The sequence below is a fragment of the Lonchura striata genome, chromosome 10 (assembly GCF_046129695.1).
Source record: "Lonchura striata isolate bLonStr1 chromosome 10, bLonStr1.mat, whole genome shotgun sequence".
Lineage (NCBI taxonomy): Eukaryota > Metazoa > Chordata > Aves > Passeriformes > Estrildidae > Lonchura > Lonchura striata.
In genome coordinates, this window is record NC_134612.1 from 9,440,609 (window position 1) to 9,464,066 (window position 23,458).

The following is a 23,458-nucleotide window of genomic DNA, read 5'->3' on the forward strand; positions in this document are numbered from 1 at the left end:
AACTGGGATCACACAGCAGTTGCTCGTCTCAGCTCACTGGTTCATTGTGGGCCTTTGACCTGCTGCAGCTCATTCAGTTCCAGTACAACACACCCAACAAGCTCTCCCAGGAACCTACAATTTGTACGTGGGGCACGTAAAGAAAGAGCCAGAGCACAAAATGGAGATTGTGCTTTCACAGCATGGAAAAAAACATGGATCATCCAAATAGACTAAGTGAATATCAAGAAATATTTTATTGTACATGTAATCAAAGTTTAAAAAACAGACAAGGAGGAGCAAAGGACAGGTTTATCTAGATTCTCTTAACTATGTAGGGTACAGAAATACAACTAGGAACAAATTAGCACATATTAGTACCCTTTGCTCCCCTTCCCTGCCCCAATGGAAGAGGTTACACAAGCAAGATTTGTAATGCTTCAAATCAAGGCTTCTCAAAAATTGCACACTTGAGCTGACATAGCTAAGTATGTTCAGTTTGATGAGAGAATGAGTGCCTTCAATTTAGTTGTTTATAAACAAAACTACTCTCTCTTTAGTGGTTTGTGAGCATTACTCATTCAACACCAAGAGTATACTTAAAAGACTAAAGATTTAGTGGCCAAAATTGTCATTATAACTGAACTGACACAATCTTTAAGTATTTCAATTATAGAAAATAGATTCCTTAGGCAGTAGAGAATATATTATCTAGTGGCAAAAACATAATGTAAAGAAGCAGAGGAAGTATTCACAGGGAAGGGAGTGTGGAGCTCCATGCTGAGCAGGGGCACACTGAATAATCAGAACTAAAAAAGCTGAGTTCTGGAGTGCTAACTGCAAAGGAGTCACACCTCAGCATCTTGGTAAATCCTGGACTGAAGGCAAGACAAGTTTTGGAATCCCCACAAAAGATGGTTTTATTTATTCTTCAGTGGCCCAATAAGGCCAGCAAATAAAAACTCTTCACAAAACTTCCAGAGAAGGCCCATGGAAAAGCAGACAAAGTAACAGTAACTATCATATTCTGTATTCTAATGCCCTTTGGAGACTATCAGATTTTTGGCTTAAAAGGCAAGTGAATAATGATGTATTAATGATCTTAAACTATTTCAGCCTACAGCATGGTCCAATGCAGATTATTAGTGTCAAGTTACACACTAGGGCTTGAATTCACTAACACTCATAGCACCACTTGATTGTTGCTCTAAATAAAGACAGTCTAACCCTCAACTCTTCTGCCAGAAAGAGCAGATTACCTTTGATAATAGTGTAACACCACCTATTCCAGGCCAGCTGACCTACCCTTTTTTGTCCTCACATATATTGCATCTGTTTTCAGATAAATCTTAACAGCTCCAAGCTTAAACTCTGTGGCATCACCTTAGCTTCCAAAGTTACAAAATAAATTCTCATTTAGAGTATTCAAATGTAGGAGATTCATTCAACTGACAAACCAGTTTACTGACAGTATCTCTCACTAGTTATTTCCTTTATGTGCCAACTGCACAGTCATAAAAGTCTCACAGCTCTTCTTCATACTTCTCAGCTTTGAAACAGGAAAGGATCAATATAGATATATCAGAATTAACACTCCTAGGTGCAGGGAAAAAAGCAGCTGTTCTGTACCTCAGTAATTATTGCTCAGTATTTACCTGTTTTAAGCAACATCAAGACAATATTCAAATTTATGCTGTACTTTAGCAGAGACAGGTTCCCTAACATTAAAGAACATCAGCCTTTCCACAGAAAAAAAATCTCTAAAATTTGGCTGGCCATCTTTTCTTAACCATTCTTTGTAACAAGGCAGGTTTGTTAAGGTTTCCATTCTAACAACATTATAGCTGTCAGAGTACATGGCTCATACCTGTGGCCAGTCTTTAGAGTAGGTCGGCTGCACGTTTTCATAACTACAGAAGTTTATCAGCTATGCTAAAACACGACATAAAAAGCCCAGGATTGTTTGCAGACTCACCAGCTACCTACACAGAACAGCTGTTCCACAAAAGTGATTTCACTAACAATTGAACTTGAAGACAAACACTACAAGAAAGCCAATAAAAGATCTTGTGTGATCAAAGGTTCTCTTACTATCTCATCTGAAAGAAGCTACCTTCCACTTTAAGCTATCTCCCCCTTCCATAGGAATAACCAACATACCTTTTGGAGGCAACTTACTGCTCAAAAAACATTTCAACAGAACTGCTTTTTGGACAAGAGAATAAGTTATTTAACTATTTGCACAAATTGAATTTACTACACTCATTTTAATCTGGTAATGTTTGAGCTACAAGGTATCTGTACAAGATATATCAGCAGAGATAGCACATTGTTAACACTACGTATGTAAACTGAGAGACAACAGGTCCTTCCACCCAGGTGTCATATTGCAGATAAACCGTTTATGTCAGTCCCAGAGGCTGCGGAACCGCACTCAGCACCACGGAGATTCCCGGGGAGCCAAACAGAAAAACTGTGCTCTACAAGGGTGACTGTCCATCCTGGAACAGCAGCAGGAGGAGAATCAAGCAACCAGTGTTTGCAGTAATATTCTTGAGGAGGGTTCCATTCATTCGGTGCATATTGCTGTACATAAGGTGCATAAACCTGCCATGGAGGAGATCAGCGGGAAGAGAATCCAGTGGCAAGGCTGCAACCAACTACTGGCGTCATGTCCCAGATCTGGAAGAGAATTGTGGAGAATTACACAGCATTAGTGTCAGACTCACAGGTCTAGAAGCAAACAAGGATATCCCTAGACACCAGGTAACAACTCCTTTTTGACCTATGCTTGAGGAAAATCTCATAGAGTTACACCAGCATTGCAAACCAAAAGCCAAATTTGGGGTTGAAGAGTCTTCTTGAACTTCTGTGTAGGTCTGTTTTAAGAAGTGCTATGCAGTTTGTCACAAACATGCTTAGAGGCAAACAAGAACAGGATGGCACAGTTTCAGTTCTGACATGTATGGTGAATGTAGAGCCCAGGCACAAGAAGATTCCATATCAGTCTGGATTCCATATCAGTCTGAGCTCCATGTCACTGTCTCCTAACAAGGGCTTTCAGAGGCCATGTTCCAAGCCATGGAGCTCAGAGCAAAGCAACCTGCACATTTCCTCAGGCTTGTGTCTTTAACGCTGCTGGCAGATTCTCCTGCTGCCCATGCCTGCTGTGTTTGTTTGGAGACACAACAGCTGCACTCCATACACTGGAAATACAAGTCATTTTCTCATTCAGCTGCAGAAGAACAGGTTAGCAAACACAATTCCTTCTTCACACAATAGATAGCTTTTAGCAATAATTGTCAGAAAGAAAGGAAGAATATACAAAAATTATCTTCTCTATTATATGTCCCTTAGAAATGCAGGAAAGAGATGGAGCAATACCTTCACAATCCGGTCGCTCCCACAAGTCACCATTAGCCCTCTGGAGATGTCCATGGACATGTGTGAAATGTTGTGTTTGCCTTCATGAAAAGTTGCCAGGGAAGTACGGCTGCACAAGAACAATTGAAATGAAGCCAGACATCAGATGAAGCTTCATGCCATCATTATAGCATTGCAAAATAAACTTTAAAAAATTACATTGCTCAAGTATGAATAAATCTATTCCAAGAGCTGCAGTGCCATATTAAAGGAGACAGAATTAAATTAGCAAGTCATGCTAAGGCACTGCTTGTGGAGTTGTACAGGTGTGACATTTCTTGGCCTTCTGCAGCATGACTGTTAATAATACTAGAGCAGAAGTGGGACACTGAATTAGCAAATATCTCTACTCCTGGTTAATAAAGTCAAGTTCATTTTTCCCCTGCTGGCTACAGAAGCCAACCAGGGCACACCATCCTACTTTTCCAAAAAATCCAACCCCAAGCAAAAGTCCCAACAATGAAAAACCCAATAACACAACAAAAACCCCGAACACACCCAAAATTTTCACATCTCATTACTCTGTTCATACCAAGAGAAAAGGGGTTCCTTCATTTCTAAGACAAGTTTAATGATGTTTAACCTGATTTGCTTGCATGGCAAAAATAATGCTGAGCTCTGAAGAATATTCCCAAAGTTTTAAAAAGTGCACATGAACTAATGCATGTACATCCTGGCAGTTGAAATGCATTGCCTGGCACCCACTTAGTAATGTTAAGTGCAATCAATAGCTTTTAACTAAACTGAAATGTTGAGACAAATATATCTCAAGTCTAGACCTGGGCTCCTGGAAAAGAAGAACTAAAAAAGGATAAAAATATTGTAACTCCACATCTGATCCAAAAGCACTTGCAGAGGCAGATGGGGGGATCTCTGCCATCACAGTGCTTTCAGTGCCCAAGGCCTAACAGCAGAGCATCAGCTCAGTGTGTTCTGTAGCACTGTGTGTGGATGTGGAGCAAGCCCAAGGGTTTCTGCGCACCAGCAGTATTGCTACAGTTTATTACTCCCTAATACTCACTCTTCATCCTTGATCGACTCGAAACAGGAGTCACAGACACGGACCTGGAACTCAAATCCCATGATCGGGTAGCTCGACCGTTTGCTGCTGCACTTGCCACACACTGCTTGCCCACATTTTCTGCAATGATGCTTCATGGAGGAAGAAGAAAATAAACAAGTCACTATACTCCGTCACTCGACCACCGTATCAAGTGTCTATTGCACAACAAAAACAACAAAGCTTCTGTTTTGCAACCTGTTAGAAAGCAACCTGCTAGGAAACACCCTGTTTCTTCAACTAAAGACCAACGTCTCTGGAGTTGTGAACAGTCATTTTTGAAAATTAACATATTTATCCCCATACTCTGTGTATATCCTCTTCTCCAGCAACCTCCTTCTGGGAGAAGGGGAAAAAGAGGCTTGAACAAGCAATCCAGTTAAAAACATTCTGGTGCAGTAAGAACAGGGCCATTGGTATTTCACTGGAGTGAGCATCTACAGTCTCTGCTATGGGGCACTGTTTGCCATTTTACATTACAATTGAGGATTAGCTGTCCATAGTTCTAAAGCATGAGAACATTCAGAGAAATCTAACAGAACACTCCTAGCACAGCCTACTTTGACCTGTGGCAGAAGTTTGATACAACACTTTCATGGAATTTGGAAATGTCTTAGCAGTGCTTAGAAGCTGTATCTTCTCAATATACCTCACTTCAAAGCAGCAAAAATACCAAAGATAAAAAGATCTACCAGCCTTAGTGGTCTTCTGTTTACATTTTGCTCAAGTACTGAAGTACAGCTAAGCACTGAAACCAGCCATCTCACCTGTCTCAACCCTATTGTCTTTGTGTCCCACATTTGCTTTATATTCCAGAAGAAAGGTTGTTCACACTTCTGACAGGAATCACTTTCTAGCCACTGAGGAGCCTACAAAAGAGGAGGAGATGTAAGCAATCAGAATTGTTTTCCTTCACATAACAGTCAAGGAAGTTTAAGAACCCAAAGTAAAGTCTTACTTGGAAAGATGCCCTGGTTCAGTTCTGGACATTACAACAATAAATTGCCTAGAGCATAGTACAAAGGAAGTTTAGCACAAAAACCTCAAACCCAAGAATGCAGTTATTGGTTACCTACACACCTCCTACACTTTTTAAGCTTATAGGAATATATTCTGTTACTGCCTTAATAAGAAAACTCATTCAAATATCCAAGTTACTAAACCACTGCAGGCATTCAAAGACTGTTGCTCTGGTTGTCTAGATGGCTTTTAAGGACCAGTGTAGTCCAAACTGCAGAAGCCATGAAGCAGTAATCCCCTTTAAGAAAGGGGGTGTCCAGAAGTAAATTCTGTGAGTAATTATATTTTCTACTTTCATGGGACTGCAGTTTGAAATAATTAGGAATTCATCTACATTTTCCATCCTGGCCCCATCTTTGTTAAGCATCCCTTCTCCCACCCATGCACTTTTCCTGCTGTAAATGGTCTAAGCCAAATGAAAATAGAGCTTTTACACATTTCAGCTTTCTGAGATACTTAAACTGAACATCCATGTAAGAGATAGAAAGAGAGGCACAATATTTTTAGTATATGGATTTGAATTTGAACATGGATATTCTATACAACTTTATACATCTCATGAGGGAATCTCCCTGAAATTTGACAGGAGGAAAGCTGGAACAACAAAACATTTTTTCTTTTCAATTCACATACATTGCTGACAGTAAGAAAACAAGAGCATTCTCACTTGCACCACCATGGATATGAACTGATGCAGAAAGAAAGTGTATGGCTGGGTCAATTGCTTTGTACTGAGATCTTTAAAAAAAGTGTTGCCTGAGGACTGAACCTCTGCAGTCTGAACTGCATCTCAAAATCTGCCTCTCACGTCTTTACTTGCTTTGACACAAGTTGAGAATTTATTTCAAGACTATTGAAGCACAGTCCTTTGGATTCTTTACCACAAGAGTCTGACCATTTTAGATTGTTCCAGAAGCAAAGGCCACAGCCATTCCAGTGAACCTGTTGTCTCTTTGAGATAAAACTCTAAGCGGTCCCAAGCATCTCCTGCCCTTTTCCTCTCCTGGGAACCCATTTACTACAATGCAGCATGAACAGCCATTAGAACAAGAACAGGTTTTAATAATATCATTCAGGTTTAGTGTCAGACAACGTGAGGAAAACAGCCTGAAGAACTGACTAAGGAAAGTCACATTAGTCTCTGAAAAGGGAAAAAAGAAAAAAATCTTTGATGTATGAGATGAACTTACCTCCTCTCGGCTGATATCCATGTTCCACACAGCAATTCCCCCATCAGCTGAACAAGACACCAGCTGCCGTGTCAGCTGGATGTAGCAGATAGCCTGCACCTTGTCACTGCGAACAAAGCACACACTAGTTACCCACAAGTATTTAAACAAAGCTTGGTTTCTCAGCAAACCCTGATTTATACTTGTAAATAAAGCTACTGAGGAAGCTCCAAACTGATTTTCAGTTTGCTAAGTTCACTAAGTAGAGCTCTGAGGATGAGTGAACAGGTGCTGTCACCTGAGCACCACCCTAGCATCAGGATGTTGTTGAGAATGTTCTTACAGGCCTGACCAGAATACCAGAGGTACAGTTCCATGTTAACATTTGCTGGCAATAAGCCCTGATGGTGAAATGAGTGTCAACTGACTCAGAGTGCATGTGCAAATACTCTTCTGTGTTGGCAAGGAGAGCCACTTATCAAAACAGAAACAATTGGATAAATAAAGATAAATATTTGTTTCAAGATGAAAATAAGCAGCAGACAGAGGTTCCACTTTTACTAAAAAAATCACAGTAAGTCAGGCTGTAGCTAAAAAGCAAAGTATGCATTCACCAAAAAGACAATTTAATCATAAAGAAAGTAATGTCAAAACAAAAGTTTGCCCTAAGAGTAGTATCAAACTGCTTTGCAACATCTAAATTGAATTAAAAAGTCATTTTGCTTCTCAGAATAACTTACTTTCCAATTCAGAAGGAAGAAAACCTAACTCTTACAAATATTCACCAAGACACATGAGGCAGCAGTAACAGCAGTATGAAGTCCTTCAGTCACTGACTTCAGTCACTTTTTTGTAACCAAGGCTCTATTATTAATTCTTTAGCCATAAAACTAAACTCTCAAGAGTTCTAGAGCTAAGGCTATCAGTCTTGATCAAAGGTGGATAAAGGCATCTATGGAATTAGACAAGAAGAAAACACGCTATACAAATATCTTTAAATATAAACAAGATCTCTACTACCAGTGCATTCTGGTACCAGTGCATTCTACCATAAGTAGAATATATCTTCAGTGGTGAACTGCCTGCCAGACTGAATTAGAGCCCTACATTTAAAAATGGCAGCTAGTGTTGGGTCTCTAAAAATTAAGAGTTGATTGTTACAGAAAACTACCTCAACTTCAGAAGAGGGGAAACATGACACTTTCTGAAGCTGAGACTACCCCTGTAATTTAGCCAATCAGTTATCACTGATAGAAAGACGGAGAGAACAGGAACATATTGAAGCTTATTTTATATGTGTACATGAACATGCTTATACATAAAGGTTCTAGCCCTCCTCTCACAGGTACAGTGCAGTATTTACAATACAGACACATGCAATTTTTACATAAAGGCCAAACCAGATGATTTAGGATTTTTACCTACATCCTTCTGTGAACTACTTCTGTGCTACTTCTAAACCATGGTAATAAGAATGTATTAAACATGAAGAATGCTTTATCAGTAAGGCTCTCCTAGTACTGATTATCCTTCTTTCCCTTCAAAGTACTCAGGGTTCTGCAAAGAGTCATTTTCTCCTTTCTTCACAATGATTCAAATATCTTGCCACGCTGGGACTGCGTGTTCATGAGAGGACGTGTATGAAAAATGAGACTCCATTACATACTGATGTCCCTGGAGCAGCAGTGTTCGCCCCTTCCTTCCACCAATATCCCACATGATAATGCTGTGGTCAGAGGCACCTGAGAAGAGCAGCCGCTGGACAGGATCCCACCACAGGGAAGTAATACTCCCTAGGAAAGAACATTCTGCAGTTAGATGTAAGGGACCGACTCCCCAATGCAGTGATGCCCTCCTAAAGTGAAACCTGGGGTACTGCCTTACTCCAGTAACATATTGAAAGCCTTAAAGCAAAGGAAGCATCAACAGCAAAGTGCAGTCCTGACAGAGGGGTGAGAAGTACTGGACAACAGAACAGATGTCCCTAAGACAGATACAGCATAAGCCAGAAAGTCTGAGTTCTGCTCCTTGTATTTAGGTAGGTGATTTCAAGAGTTGCCAGGCTGCTTATGTGAGCTTTGGAAGATAGAAGTACTAACACTTGCCAAGCAGAAACCAGTATCTACAACACAGTGAGGTACTTGGTCAGTGGTTGCAGCACAGCTCGCAGTGTTCTCAGCTAAAGCAACTCCCTCACATAAGCATTTACAACCTTAAAATAGCTGGACTAAGAAACAAAGTGAGAACTTCACTCCTCTTAGCAAATCTGCCACTACTCACTAAATTACAAAACCAGATTTCAGAAGTGCAACTGTGAATTAGGGATAGAAAGAAATCTGACAGTAGCAGCCTTATACTAAACCCAAACCCATGGTAAGGTGGCCAGTAGACTAAAGCAGTAATTTTGTTACTCATGCCACCGACAGTTGTGAAGTTGGGACATTTCATTCCCTTGCAGAGATCCTTCCCTTTAAAGAATCCTTCCATTGCTCAATTGCTATCAAAAGCCTTGTTAGTCTGAAACCAAGATGACAAATGGTAATTAGAGCCCAAATCAGTTCTTTCCAAAGCTCTGAAGCAAGCAATTTTTTTTGCCTCCTTTAGGGCTATGCTGTTTTCAGACTGACCCATTTGGAAACAGCATGTGCACCAAAAAGCCATGAACTTTGAGTATTATCTCAGCATTACACAGAGCAGACTGCTATACATGGTGAATTCTAGAAGCTGAGAACAAACTCTGAAACCATTTAAACTGCAAAGCAGTTGCTTCTTGCTTATGAAGTCACACTGAGCAAGAGCTAGAAAGCAAACAAGATGAAATCAGACTTTTAAAGTCTGTTAAACACAACTGTACTCAAAGAAGAATCAGATGCCATTTAAGTTTAGATTTACTAGGTCTTAAGAATATTACACAAATGTAGTGGAGAAAAAAAAGTTATGCATAATGTGATTTGCTTTAAAAAAAAGTTTAAATAACTAGCACTATACCACCTGAAGAAAAATCTGTTTCTGCCCCTGAAATAATCTTTAATGCTAGCTCAATTCTTGTTTTAAGGATCACAGTCCCCATATTGAAATATAGGAGGCAAAGATGGCAGATGTGTGGACAGCACTGCTGATGTTGGTGCTTGGAAGCCCATCACAGCTCAAGAGACAGAACACACACTACAAGAAAGTTCCACACAGACATACTGCTTTCAGACTAACTGTAACATCTACCAAGAAGTTGCATTTGAACACAAACCAAAAGCACAGAGAGGCAAAGAAGTCTCTAGGGCCAAAAGAATTACTTTGTTCTAAACTGACACAATCTGAAATTCTCCTTGAAAGCAGAAGAGACATTTATCACTTGAAAATCTCAACTTGCCTCCTGCATTCAAAACCAGCTGTATAATTTTACAGTCATCTGTAAATCAGGAATATACCCAGCTTTAAAAAAGCCTACTCTATACTTCCAGCTGTTAAACAAGGCAGTTTTTCAGTGAGTCAGAGACTCATGACCCAGTAGTTCATCCCTACCCACATGCAAACCGTCAGCTGACTTGAAAGTTGCAAGTACCACATGGGAAAAGGCATTGTCTTGTTTATTTTACTCAGCATATTATTAAGTTACACATTATTCTTTGATTTGCATTCTTGCCTTACTCATTGCAGCAGACAGTGGCTCTGTATCATGTTATGGACCACCTGATTCTTCATTTGATATAAGGACTTCAGCTGTACTGTAGAGGATGAGACATTTGCCTTAGACTAGGCAGTTTCTCTCCAGTGTTGAGACTAAAGCTTTTAGAGGTGGCCATCTAGTGGATAACTTGTGTTTAATTGAATGCATATGTTTATTTTTATTTTTCATCTATAATAAAAATACCTGTAAGTATTTATAAGGCTAAGATTTCCCTTCAGTTAGAATGTGTTTGTTCTTTAACAGAAGTCAAGTACAGCTTTCAACAGCTTATGACAACCACTACCCTGGGCTGGTTTTTCATGCAGTATCTACCCTTAAGAGGCAGATATACAACTGAACAACTCACCCCAACTTACAAAGAGGTACCATATCTGGGACAAGTGGCTTTAAGACAAAGAGTTACTTTACCTTCATGCCCTTTAAGGGTTGTGATAACTGAACAGGTATTCTGCTCCAGCTTCAGAAGAGTGATCTGTCCAGAATAATCACCAACAAAGGCATGCTGAGTTTCATGATCATATCTGAACACCAGTCAAGAAGCTTCATTTGTTCAAAGAGTATTTTACATTACTGAAACAGTCAGCTATAAAGTAAAAAAAATTGGAAAAGAACATTTTAATATGCCAAATAAATATTTACATAATTACTTTTAAAGTGTTTGGAGACTGTAATAAACTTTTTTTATTCCTTCCTTCTTATCACACTTCCCTGCACATGCAAGTAAAACTGTACAGAAAATAAGGGAGAAGAGTTTTAGAAAGCCACTGGAGAAAGCCATGAGATAATCCATGCCCTAGTTTAAGGCAAGACAAGTAGCTTCAGGCCATTTCTAGCAGCTATTTACAGAACACACTCATGCTTGTCTACAAGATGCTAAAACTCATCAGGCTACTTGTTGAAGTGCAGAGCTCTCTGCAACCATTAGGAGCACCTCAATGGACACCAGCCTGCATTCAGTCTTACCTAGTATCTTCTCCAATAAACCCTTTGTTTTCTAGCATGGTGATATCACCAGGAGAGGAAAACAAGATACAAGAATGCTGACCCTCCAGAACGAGGTCACCTTGCAGTGCAAGTATACTCCCAATGTTCTGGTTTAGAAGATTTTTGTTATTCAGAATATAAGCAAGAGCTATGAAAGACCCATGTAGCTAACACCACATAACCCAAGAGCTGTGTATAAACTTAGGTATCTTCCTTGAACCACACAAAACCACAAGCAGCAGCTAGAAAAGTAGCCTCTGGTATCCAACAGAGGCTAACTTTAAGACAGTCTACCAAAAAGCCCACCAGCCTAAGTGAAAATGCACAGGCTCTGCCATCTGATGACATTCCAAAATCTCTTAAGCCTTTAGGATCGTGAGATAAACAATTTGCTTTCAACAAATCCTCTAACTCCCTGAACATATGATCCTTTCTCTATCCTGAAGTTCAGGCTTGCCATATCCCCACTAATCCAGTAAAGAATAGTCAGTCTGCTGTATTTTTCAGAAGCTTACACATAGGATCATTAACAAACAATGTTCTAAGGAACCTCCTGATAGGGAGGCCAAACACCTAGTACACACACCAGCAAGCTGGTTCTTCCAAACACAAATCCAAAGGCAGATAATGGATTTTCAAATGTCAAGTTATTAAATGGAAATTTATTTTTATATTGATACAAAAGGTCATATTCTTTTCTCCATTTTAATAATAAACTGCCATTATTTGCAATAGCATTAGCTATAGAAGCCACTGAATTCAGAGAGGCTCAGACTGTTCACCAGACTGCTGTGAGCTGATCTCCAACACACACACCAGCTTTAACCTATTCTGCGCTGCATTTGGCTGAAGTGAGTCACACATGGAATGTTTTGTGGGACACAACTCCGCTGGATTCTACAAAGGAGCAGCAGTACAACAGTACAAACCTGACAGTTCTTCAGCCAGTATGGCAGGGTCTGCACAGATGGGAGGCCTCAGAAGGACAGACATGCAGCTGGCAACTGAGTTTTCCTCCCAGCTTCTTACCAGGACACAAGTATACAGCCCACAGAGGGCTTCATGTTTTCAAGAGATATTGACTTGTTTTAGTTTTTCAATCTTGCTATTTCTAAAACATTATTGCCATCAAACCTCATACAGCAACTAATACCTTTAATTACTGTCTGGCCACATCTAAGCTGCCACCATTAACAAGTGCTAAAAAAATAATTTTAGTTTAGTTTGCTTTCAAAAGCTTTGATATGTGAACTACTTTTCAAGCTACTGGGTTTGTAAGTCTTTTACACAGGGTAAAGAATGCCCTGAAGTACTTACAGCTGAATAGAGTGTCTAAGCTGTAAATGCTGCAGTTAAACATAGTTTGCAGAAAGCAAATTGTACACAGACAAAATACTATTGGTGAATGAAGTTTCAATATACCTGGTAGCCTAAAGATAGAAAATATTAACTTGAGAAATGACAGAAAAATTAAAACAGTCTAAGTGTTTCATGATGTTTTATGCTCTAGAAGGACTCAAAGGCACACTGGCATCTGTTGAACAACGTGAAGTGCCCAGGAAGTCTACAGGCCAGGCTACAGATATTGTCACTGCCACAAGATGCTACAGACAGACACCTCAGAATTAGGAACTAGTACAGACTGGGATTTCTGCAGCTCAAGGTCTCTTCTGCTATCTAATAACCACTAACAGAAAGAAAAGTATTAAACTTCTAATGAGAATAAGGGTTAGCAGACTTGCAAGAGATGTCTCTTTAGTTTTTATACATGAAAAGTTGGGAACAAATTGATGTGAAGAAACAAACTACTCTTCCATTTTCAGGGCAGCAATCATTTTTTAAAGGATACTGTAGACATGAGGCCCAAGAGGTGAAGTAATGTCTCCCCAGCATGCTTCCACTCCTGGTGCACATCCAGCTGATACACTTGTCATGACCTGTGCTGATAAGCCACTCTGATGCCAGGCAGAAAGTAATAGCAGATACTCGATTCTGGTGAGCTGTGAGAAGAAAAAGATTCTGGCTATTTTCCCCCAGAAATCAAAGTGCTGTGTACTTCCATTCTAATTCAGACAGACAGAGGTTGAAGATGATATCTAGGCAATGTCCCAGGGAGATCTTTCACCATTATATAATACTTCCATTTTGGCTGAATGAAAAGGTTCCCATAGTTCTGTTTAGGATTTGCTTTCTGAATAGCTTGAGTGAACCAAACCCATCACTCAGCTGATGTAAGCCTTCCCCCCAGAGAGAGAAGCTAAGTTCAGCCCAGATACCCAAGGTTAAGGAACAGGGAAACCCTCAGCTTCCTCTAGTTAGCTCAGGACTTCTGCGGAGTAATGCAACACATCTGAAAACTTGAATTGCTTTACTAAATGCACCTGTTCATAACCCAGGAGTGCTATGCTCACATTCATAATTCCAAGCACCTGAAAGGCTATCTAGTCCATGGCATTCAAACTGCTTCCTGTGGCAGCAACCAAATCCCACCCAGCTTTGTTGAGAATGCTGCCACTAAGCAAGAAGTTACACATGCTTTAGAAAGAAGCCTCCCCCATCCCCCAAGATGCAAGTACTTCCCTTGACTAAATTGTCAAATCATCTCCCTTAGGACAAAGGGAGGTTTTGTTGCTTTAACAAGGTCTTTTTCTCCCAAGCAAGAACATTGCTTCTATCGGTGTCAGGGAGTCACAAGACAAACTGCACTTTGTTTTGCTACATCATCTGCAGTCTTTAAGAGCTTCCTTCAGGCCTTCCATAGTCCAATTTTAGCCAACAATTGAGTTTTGTATTTCTCTGAAGCATGTGTACAGACAAATGTTGAAATTAGTATATCTATAAATATTAGAACAATCCCACAAACTCTGTTTCCCACATATTGGAAAAATTAGCTCTTTTTCCTCCCTGTTGCTCTTCTAGGATGACAAAGAAGGTATGGACTCCTACCCTGAGCTAGGAGTAACCAAGCCTTTTGATTACAAGAAGTAAGGAGAGAAACTGCTAATGCCAAAATCACCATTAGAGCAACACTCATGTAGTACAACTACTCCAGCTGAAAAGCAGAATCCAAGCTCACTAGTTCTGGCTCATTACATTGCAGGCTAATGATGTAGTGAACTTGATGATAATGACTATAACTTGGACTCACCTGTCTGACAGAACATTTTTCTTATGGCAGTTATCCCCAAAGTGACAACTGTAAGGTCAGTCAGAGTTAAAGCATATCTGGATTTGATTCATGTGTGACTGTGTTCAGTTTCCCAAACATTGTAGATACCTTCCCTTCACACAAATGTTAGTGTAGATAGTGGTTAACTGTTTACCTGGATAGGTCTTCACAAAGTTCATCTTATTAAAGTCCTCAGAAATATGAAACTCCTAAAAACAAAGTGAAATTGTTAGAAGATACCATAGTGGCATAAAGCAACACTGATACCCAAAAAGAAGCAGCAACCTCAGATGAAAAATTTGCATAGCAGCACTATATCCCACAAAAAACAGGCAGCTTCTGAGGCTAGAACAACGCACACTGAAATAACAACTGTAAATTAAGGTTTTAAGTGAACTGAACTTTCAACAGGGAACATCCTTTCAGAATTGAGTTTACTGAAGGGAGATTATAGGGAGAGATAAGATCTCATTTTTCCCCAACACGAGCAAACAAAACTGTATCTTGTAGTACTTAGGATCTGCACGTTCGTGACTTCACAACAGACAGGTTTAAGTGACATGGTTCTCTATTTGACCCATTAGACTTAATGAAATTTTAGAAGTCTCAACATAAATTTCCAGTAGTTATCACTAGAATTCTATGTAGTTCTTTGTAGGCTATTCATAGTAGTTATCTGTAGAATCACTCTTTATCATGTGGTACCCTGGCCCTTTATGGGGCAGTTATTATTTTGACCTTATTTTCATACAGAAAGGAAACCATTAAAGCATCTGAGAGTCACAAGATTCCCCTCCTTTACCAAGGTGGGAAGAATAAAACCCAGTTTCTGTTCTGCCAAGTGTATGCTCTCCAAGATTGGGACAGCAATTACAGCAATATATACAAAGAGAGAATAAAGAATTCCCAGCAAGAAAAGAGATTAACTCAGCCTCTTAAAATTTTAGAGCTAGTATTAAAATTTCTACATTATAAAAAGATCTGCAGCAAGCAAATCCAGAGATGTATGTAGGCAGGATGCAGACAGATCCATACTCCTGCCAGGGGCAAACCAACAGCAGTTCACAACTCCTGTCAGAGCACCACCATGGCACTCTGCCCAGCTTACTGTACTGCCCTCAAAACAACTGCTTGGCCAAGTGTAATTGTTTGGGTCCACTGCTGCACTAATGGCTCAAGGGCTTCTTAAGGCTACCTGGCTCACATCTAACCAGAAGAACCTTTGCTTTGCAGCCCTCCCACATATGTCTCAGCTGAACTGCCAAGAAGCTCAGCCATTTAGCAGTAGCCGCATTCCAAAATGAATGGAAAGAAAACAGACTATCAGCTGCCAGCAACACATGGGCAATCTGAGCAATTCTAACCTACATTCAGCAGAAAAGTCACAACAACTTACCATGATAGCTCCATTATCCTGGCCAACAAATATCCGTCTGCTGTCATGATGATAAGCCATGGCAGAACATGGGGCTGTCAAAAAAAGCAAGTATATTACAGTATTTAAATAGAGGTATTAGGATACACATGACTTTAATAAAAGTAAATTCTTTCACTCAGGACAAAAACTGTTTAAGTAGTTGGATAGAAACTAGTCTGCCTAGCTAACATCCCTTGGAATGACAGTTCAATTACCACGTGTGAAGCTGAGGACAGGAACATGACTACTGTAACTCAGATATACCAACAGGAACCATGTGCAAATGTGATTTCCTGCCACAAGGTGCAACTCAGAAAGAGGACTTTTACACAGGCTGAAAGCTGAGCTAACAGCAACAGCTGGTGACACTTAAGAACTTGAGCTCACTAAAATTATCTCAAATGCAGCCCTGAAAGACAAAAATGCACACTTTGGAAAGCTGAGAGTATTCTTACATCTCAACTTTGAGCTAGTGGTTAAGAAAAGCTCTCTTAATTGGCAGATAAGTTATTTGCCATCATTTGAGGCACTTCCAGCTGCAGATCCACAGTGATTCACCTGGTGAAGGATGTGATTCTGACAGAACACTGTCACAGATGTCATCCACCATGCAGCTAGTTTTAAATCAAACTCTGAGCTAGATTTGCTGCAAAGCTCCCAAAATCAAGATCATTGAGGGAATCCAGCCCTTGGGGAAATGAGAAGAAGGTATTCCTACACACAGCACAGCTATAAAACCCATACTATGCCTGACCACCACTTAGCACATCCATATTGTACTTACATGCCATGGTGTGATAGATGCTGGGCCAGTACTGCCCACTGTCTCTCTTCAGCCATACTCGGATTGTCCTGTGTCACCGGGAAGAGCAGGGAGAAGCCAGCTGTAAGTGCATCATCCCCTACATCTGAACCACTTCATTACTTAGGGATCAGCTCCACTCCTCTTAGCTTTTGTGCCACTCAAATATTATAGAGGAACCACGCAACAGAAATGACAGCACTCAAATATTGTTTAATATGACAAGAATACTGGCACTAAGAATAGGCACCCTTGGATTTGGAAAAGTTTTCTTCATAACTATTTATACATGGAGTTTCAGTAAGTATGAAATGGAAATACTATTTCAGCTCACCTCAGAAATTGCTACAAATTGCATCCCTTTACTTCCTTCTTGGCTCTGGTTGATATAAATCAGAATCAAACTGCAGAAACTTTCTATCTTTGGAAGAGCAAATCACAGTTTGTTTACAGCAGATCAAGTGTCTGATACATTAAAAAAATTGCAAATAATTTTTTATGGAAGTCCAAACTTTTAAATTTTTACAGCATCTCTGTGCAACTCACCCTTCAGCAAGCCAGATACTGAATATTAATAACAGAAGCACCTCATCTTCTAGACCAGCACGTTACTGACATCTCCATCCCAAAATATGAAGGATCTATAGAGGACAGCATATCTAATTCAGTATTATTTCCTCCAAGCCATGCCTCTAATCCTTCATGTAGGAATGCAAAGGATAACATTAGTTGCTGTTGGTTTGCACTGCTTCTCTGCCCTAAATATGATCAGGATTGATAAGCCAGTCAAATGTTAACTGAAAAGCTGACAAGACGGATTGGACAGCATGCTAAGATTCTTTATAAAATTGTCTTTAGTTTGCAACCTTCCAGACTCATCTCTTGGAAGGAAAGGATAAGTGGTCTTGTGAACATTTAGCATTATACTACTCTGATGACTGTCAAATCCTGGGAGGAGGGTGTAAGAATATCAGCAAGGAAGTGGGAAGCTATTGTCAATTAAAAGCATCCCCACAACAGACACATTGTATAGACTCTAATCAAGAAGTTAAGAGCACACATGTAGACAGTGTTAAGTCCTCTTCAAATTTAATCTCCAAATCATTGTTTACCTTTTTGTTACTGTTTAAATCCAACTTCCTCATTCCTAAATGATCTGTAAACATGTGTACCTGGAAACACTGTCAAGAGGCTTCACTGAGATGTGCTGTTCTATTTCCTGTTAGCTAATAAAAGTTCTAGTATTCAGAATTCTCTAGAAAAATACTAGGGGACTGATTAGTTAAACACCATGTAGGACCAACAGTAAAAGATTTAACAAAAAGAGCACAGGAGACCAGTGTCTTGCACCACAACCAGAATGTTCTAGAATTTTTACTGCTCAAGATACAACAGTAGCATTCTAATATTGTAATTCAAGATTTCAAGACTTTTCTTTAAAAGACCACTCAAAAATAAAGAAGATAATGCCCACTCCTAATGTACTACTTTTTGCAAACTTGAAAGCAATACAGGTGAGCATACACAGCCCCAAAACAATGATTTTCAGCTTTTAAATCAAGTTACTTTTTTACCAATTTAGGGGCATATGTACATTAGTCTAGTAATTATTAGCCACTAAATATTATGCATTAAGACTGTCTCTCAAAAGCTATCTTTCCTCTTTACAATAATCAACAGCCTACCTTATGTCAGTGAGTCACCACTTCAGAAATGCAGTTGCTATTTCTTGGTAACACAGAATATGGGAAAAACAATATTTTCAAGTTCTTCTAATGGTGCCAACCTAATAGCACAGGTTAGCACCTGTGCACCTTTATCAGCTTTTAAACTTGGTTTTTAAAGAAGCTCCATCATACTCAAACTGTTCTGAACATCTCAGATGTGGCTTCCACCTTTATTAATTCAACTCTTCACTTCTAGGCAAAGTCATGTAATTATCTTTTACTTTTAAAAATTACATGGTAAGTTATCATGGTGATCAAAATCATGCATTGCTGACTTTTCAAAAGCAGACTTAGCTTCCTCTCAGTATTGTGGTTAATTGTACTGAACTAGAATAAAGGAAGCATTAGTTTTTTCTAAGAAATTATTTAATGGGAGTATAACTTCTGTGTTGATCATCAATGGTACAGTCCCTCAGTGAAGCTGAGAGCCTAAGCAAATAGCTGCAAGAGTTAGCAAAATTAACTTCTGAAAGCTTCTTATTTTAGTTTAAGTAAGATTTAGACTCTGCTCGCTTCATACTTGCAAAGATAAGCTGTCAGACAGCTTTATATCTAATTATATAAAGCTCTGACTGAGCAAAATTTGAAGAGATAATTTCACAGTAGTCAGCAAGTGACCTCTGCCAAAATGCCACTTCTCCCTGATTCACCCTCCAACAGACCTGTTTTTGTGATGCATCTTCTTATGTTGGGACCAATTAGTAAAATACTAGTTCTTAAAGGACTAGAGGAGTCCTCCAGTAATGCTGCTCCCACAATCTCCTTCAACCACCCAATTGCTTTGTTATGACAACTACCTTTAGCACTTTCCTTAAACCTTGGTCTTTAATGAAGAATTCTGTGCTCAGTACCTAAGAAGAACCGGCTACCACTCACTTCTTCTCCTTAAGCATTCCACCGGGTTGTTTGAACAGGAGTCTCAGTAAGGACACAAAAATGCTGAAACTCATTAAGAAGCACCCAGAGATACATAGATACAGACTTTTAAATTCTAGACTCAGGCCTCTGAGAGTGGCAGGAGAAAGCAAAACATCTTAAAAAAGATTTTAAATTACCTCCAAACATCCCTAACATTCAGTACTGAACCAGAAGCTGCTTTCAGCTGGGCAGCATGCACATTTATAGAAGCACAATTCAAAGGGGTTTTGGCATGAATGAAATGGTTTTAATGAAGTATAAAGAAAGACACCTAAAAGCCATCTTCAAAAAACACTGACTGTGGCCTTACCAATTTCTAAGAGTTTTTATTGCTCTCAATCGCTGTTTCACTTACAGAGTGAGTAAGCACCCGACAGTGCTGGAGAAAAAACTTGGGGTTTGAGAGCAGACAATGCTGTGTTCCAGCAGTGTTTGTGCTCCTGCTACACCAGCTGCCCTCTGAAAGCCAACAGCACAGGCACCAGGGAGGGAGAATGATGAAAGACCAAGAGTCAAATCCAAGCCTGTTACAATACCAGCACTGCTGCAGGTTACTACACAGCTACACCCCTGTATCTTCCTAACTCTTTCAAGCCACCAACAACTGCTTTCCTACCCAAAATCTACCACTGGCAGTTGTTTTTCCTAGCAAGAACAGAATACTGCCTCTTTCTGGTAGTTTAAATCAAAAATATTTATACTGTTATCAACCTTGTTCCCAAAACAGCATTAGGAATCTGGCTTAATCCCAGTGCAATGGAAACTCAAAGACCCAGCTGATAGTTTTTATCAAATTTCTGCTAGAACTGAACCATGTTTTGACCAATATGTAAGTTTCATAAGAAAAATAAATAACAAAACCTAATACTGTACTTTAAGCAGCAGCATTGAAATGTGCAGTAACTCCAGAGCTCCTGCTTAGCCTGTAGTAAATAAAATACATTACTTTCATCTTGCATAGGGTCTTGTACACAGCTTATCATCCTTCAGCATTCCCAGCTGCAGCTGGGAAACACTCCTCTTGCCTTAGTTATTTGTCTGCTGAGGGACACACTGCAACAATTCCCAACATTGTCCTGCAGCCAGGGTCAGACAAGATGCCAACAGGGACACAGAGTTAATCACCCTTTCTAGATAAGTTCTGAGAAAGCTTCACAGATGGCAAGTATCCTGCTGAAAAATCCGATTGGGAAAATTAACTCTTCATCTCCTGAAGGTATTCTTGTTTCTTTTTTCCTCTTTAAAACTTTAAAAAAAAAATTGTAGAATTTTGTTGGCATTCACAGATCTACTACAAAATTTTCTGTATCCTCTGAAAAAATAAAACCATTGCTTTTCATTCTAGGAAACATAATTTAAAATAGGAAGAACTACAATAAATAGCTCTAATGAGAGAATAATCTACAACATTCCCAGAGAATATTTGTGCACCAATGTTTTCCTCACCACCCAACTTGTAAACACATTCCACTGACTGGTTATTACGAAATACTTGACAGCCTTAGCTGCATTAAGATGCAATAAAAAATACTTTAGCCCTGCTCTTAGTACACACAGCAAGCTCTTTTGCTCCTTGTACTCTGCACTTCGCTGCCAGGAGCATAAGCAGTTATGCAGCATTAACACCTACACCCCACTTGCAGAGAGCAAACAGGGGAGCACTGTTTGACAACACGTTGAACTGTAGGTGAAAGCTTTGATGTACTGTAGGAGGTATCCCAGATTAGAGGTAATACAGGTTTCTGAAAGTTCAAAGACTTGATTTCTCAAAGTAAGGTGGATGACACAAATCCAACCACAAGTCCACAAACTCCCTTGGAAATGACACACACCAAAGATGGGTGGTGGCCTCTCTCTCTCCTTGTACAGGTCTGTATCTGACATTAAAACTTGCCCAGATAAAGATGCAGCTCCATCCTTGGCTCTTATCAGCAGCCTAAGCATGCACACTGCTTAATCTTCGGCATTAGACCTTGAGTTTAAATGCTGGCACTGCCCACAGGCAAGACTCTGCAAGCCTGTACTATGAAACTCTGTGAGGGCTGAACCCTGATATGGAGTCTTAAAAATCATTATTTCGTCTTCTCTCCTTCAGGAAGCCCACCAAAGCAAACTGAACACAAACACAAACACACCTAAGTGACTGGAATGAAAGGAAGCTCCCCATTCCCATCTGAAAGCTGTTATCCAACATGTACTGCTCAAAGCCATCTCCATATTTCCTGTGGATGACAAAAACCAACTAGACAGCTGATCTGTTTGCACTTTTTGACCTAAAAATAAAGGCCACAAAACCCAGGTCAGATAACACTATTGCTAATTTTTCACACTCATACCCTCCTATTTCTCACAAGGTCAAACTTTTAAAACAAAAATTCATGCAAATATTAATGCAACTTTAGTTTTGAATGTTTTGTAGTATAACAGTAAAATTATCCCTGCATCAAGCTACACCCCAAAGAATGCATTTTTGTACTTTTAAAAGTACATCTTTGCTTGAAATGGAGCCAGTGTTTCTTAAGAAGCACCTCCCATCCCTCTTCACATTTAAGCGTCATTCTGCACATAGCACAGGTGAAATTCCACCTCTCGCTATACACTGCAGATCCCTCGCCACTTTCCTGGCCACAACCCTCTGTACTACCTGCTTCCTCATTTCCACTTTCCTTTCATCTGAGTAACTGTTTAGTGGCATTACGAGCTTCCGCGGCAGAGGAGCCAGTGCCAAGAAGCAGGGTTGCACTTTACAGAGACCTTCCCCTCCAAGCAGAAAGCGCCGTGCCCAGCAGCTCATCCCCCCTGTCCCCTCAGCCCTGCCAGCTCCCTCCCTGAGGGCTCCAGCCGGGGGGAAGCAGCTCTGGGACCGAGCCACCAGAACGGGCAGTTCCACCGGAGCAGCAGGGGAAGCTCCAGCTCTGCCGACGGGCAGGGGAGCCGTGACACACTGCGAGTGCCTCAGCCAGCGGAGCGGGAGGCCGCGGGAAGCACGCACTCCGCGACCCCCGCTCTGCTCACGGCTCTCAGGACGCACTCCCGCGGGCCGAGCGGTGCCTTCCCGCGGCCCGCAGGGACGGCAGTGCACGGAGCTCGGCGGCTTCTCCGGCCGCGGGACAGCGCCCGCCCCGCGGGCCGAGCCAGTCCCCTCACAGCTGGTGGCACCCTCCTCCCCGGGACCGCGGGTTTCCTCTCGGCTGCGCGCTCGGAGTCCCTGCGCGCCCCCGGCAAAGGCACAGCGCACACACGGCTTCCCCCAGCAGCCCCGCTGCCCCGGCCCTGCCCGGCGGAGAGCGGGCCCCGGGTCACCTGTCCTCGCCGGCCGTGATGACGCCGTCCTCCTTGGGGATGAGGAGCGCGGCGCTCACGGCGTCCTGGTGCCCCTCGACCTTGCTGAGCAGGACGGGCCGGCGGCTCTGCGGCCGCGAGTGGATCTCGGCAGCCATGGCCCGTAACGCTGCGTGTAGCGGCGCCGCCCGCCGGGCCGAGGTGTCCCGAGTAGCGGCGCAGCCCCGCCGCGCGCCGCTGCCGTCACGGGCGGGGCGGGCCGCCGCCGCCGTAGTCACTAGAATAGAAGGGCCGCGGAGCCGTATTTCCTAGAAGAGCGGCGAATCAATCTGGCGGAGGGAGCTCCGGCCGCCTGCCCGCGGCGGGACGTGTCCCCTCCGGTGTCCCCTCCGGTGTCCCCTCCGGTGTCCCCTCCGGTGTCCCCTCCGGTGTCCCCGGGCTCCAACACCGCTTTCTGTCGCCTGGCCGCGGTGCCGGCTGTGCTCCCCCGTGGGATCTACCCAGGAAAAGGCGTTGCCGTGACCCCGGCTCAAGGAGCCCAGTCGCTGCCCATCCCCGCTGGCGTGGGGCCAGCACAAGGCAGCAAAGGAAAGGCTGCTCCCGCTGGAGTGATTAAAGGAGGGATATGGGCTGAGGCAGGATGTGTAGTCACAGGAAATGCATTAGCTCCTTTCTGTCTGTTAAAGCAGCTGTAATCCTTCATCCTATAAGTTCTTAAGCAGCTGGATTGTGCGGTTGTTTTCTCTGTGTTCACTGCGTGGGAATGTTTGCCACGTAGCTGGGTAACCAACAGCAGAATTCCTCCCCTCGGTGCTTGGTTTTT

The 23,458-nt window shown here is 41.5% G+C and overlaps 1 protein-coding gene across 2 annotated transcripts; it reads right to left on the minus strand.

The window, feature by feature from the left end:
• Positions 1-217: 217 nt before the first annotated feature.
• On the minus strand, positions 218-22,863 carry WDFY1 (WD repeat and FYVE domain containing 1). 2 transcript variants are annotated; one of them, XM_021553650.3, is made up of 12 exons: positions 22,657-22,863; positions 16,691-16,758; positions 15,886-15,959; positions 14,644-14,698; positions 13,170-13,320; positions 10,745-10,857; positions 8,318-8,444; positions 6,673-6,778; positions 5,230-5,331; positions 4,424-4,554; positions 3,364-3,472; positions 218-2,661 (listed from the first exon to the last, which is right to left on the minus strand). In XM_021553650.3, the coding sequence occupies exons 1-12, from the start codon at positions 22,791-22,793 to the stop codon at positions 2,602-2,604; spliced, it is 1,233 nt and encodes a 410-aa protein (XP_021409325.1). In that variant the 5' UTR covers positions 22,794-22,863; the 3' UTR covers positions 218-2,601. The 2 variants fall into 2 exon arrangements, with proteins under 2 accessions (XP_021409325.1, XP_077641762.1); XM_077785636.1 differs by lacking the exon at positions 22,657-22,863 and adding an exon at positions 21,489-21,562.
• Positions 22,864-23,458: the final 595 nt, after the last annotated feature.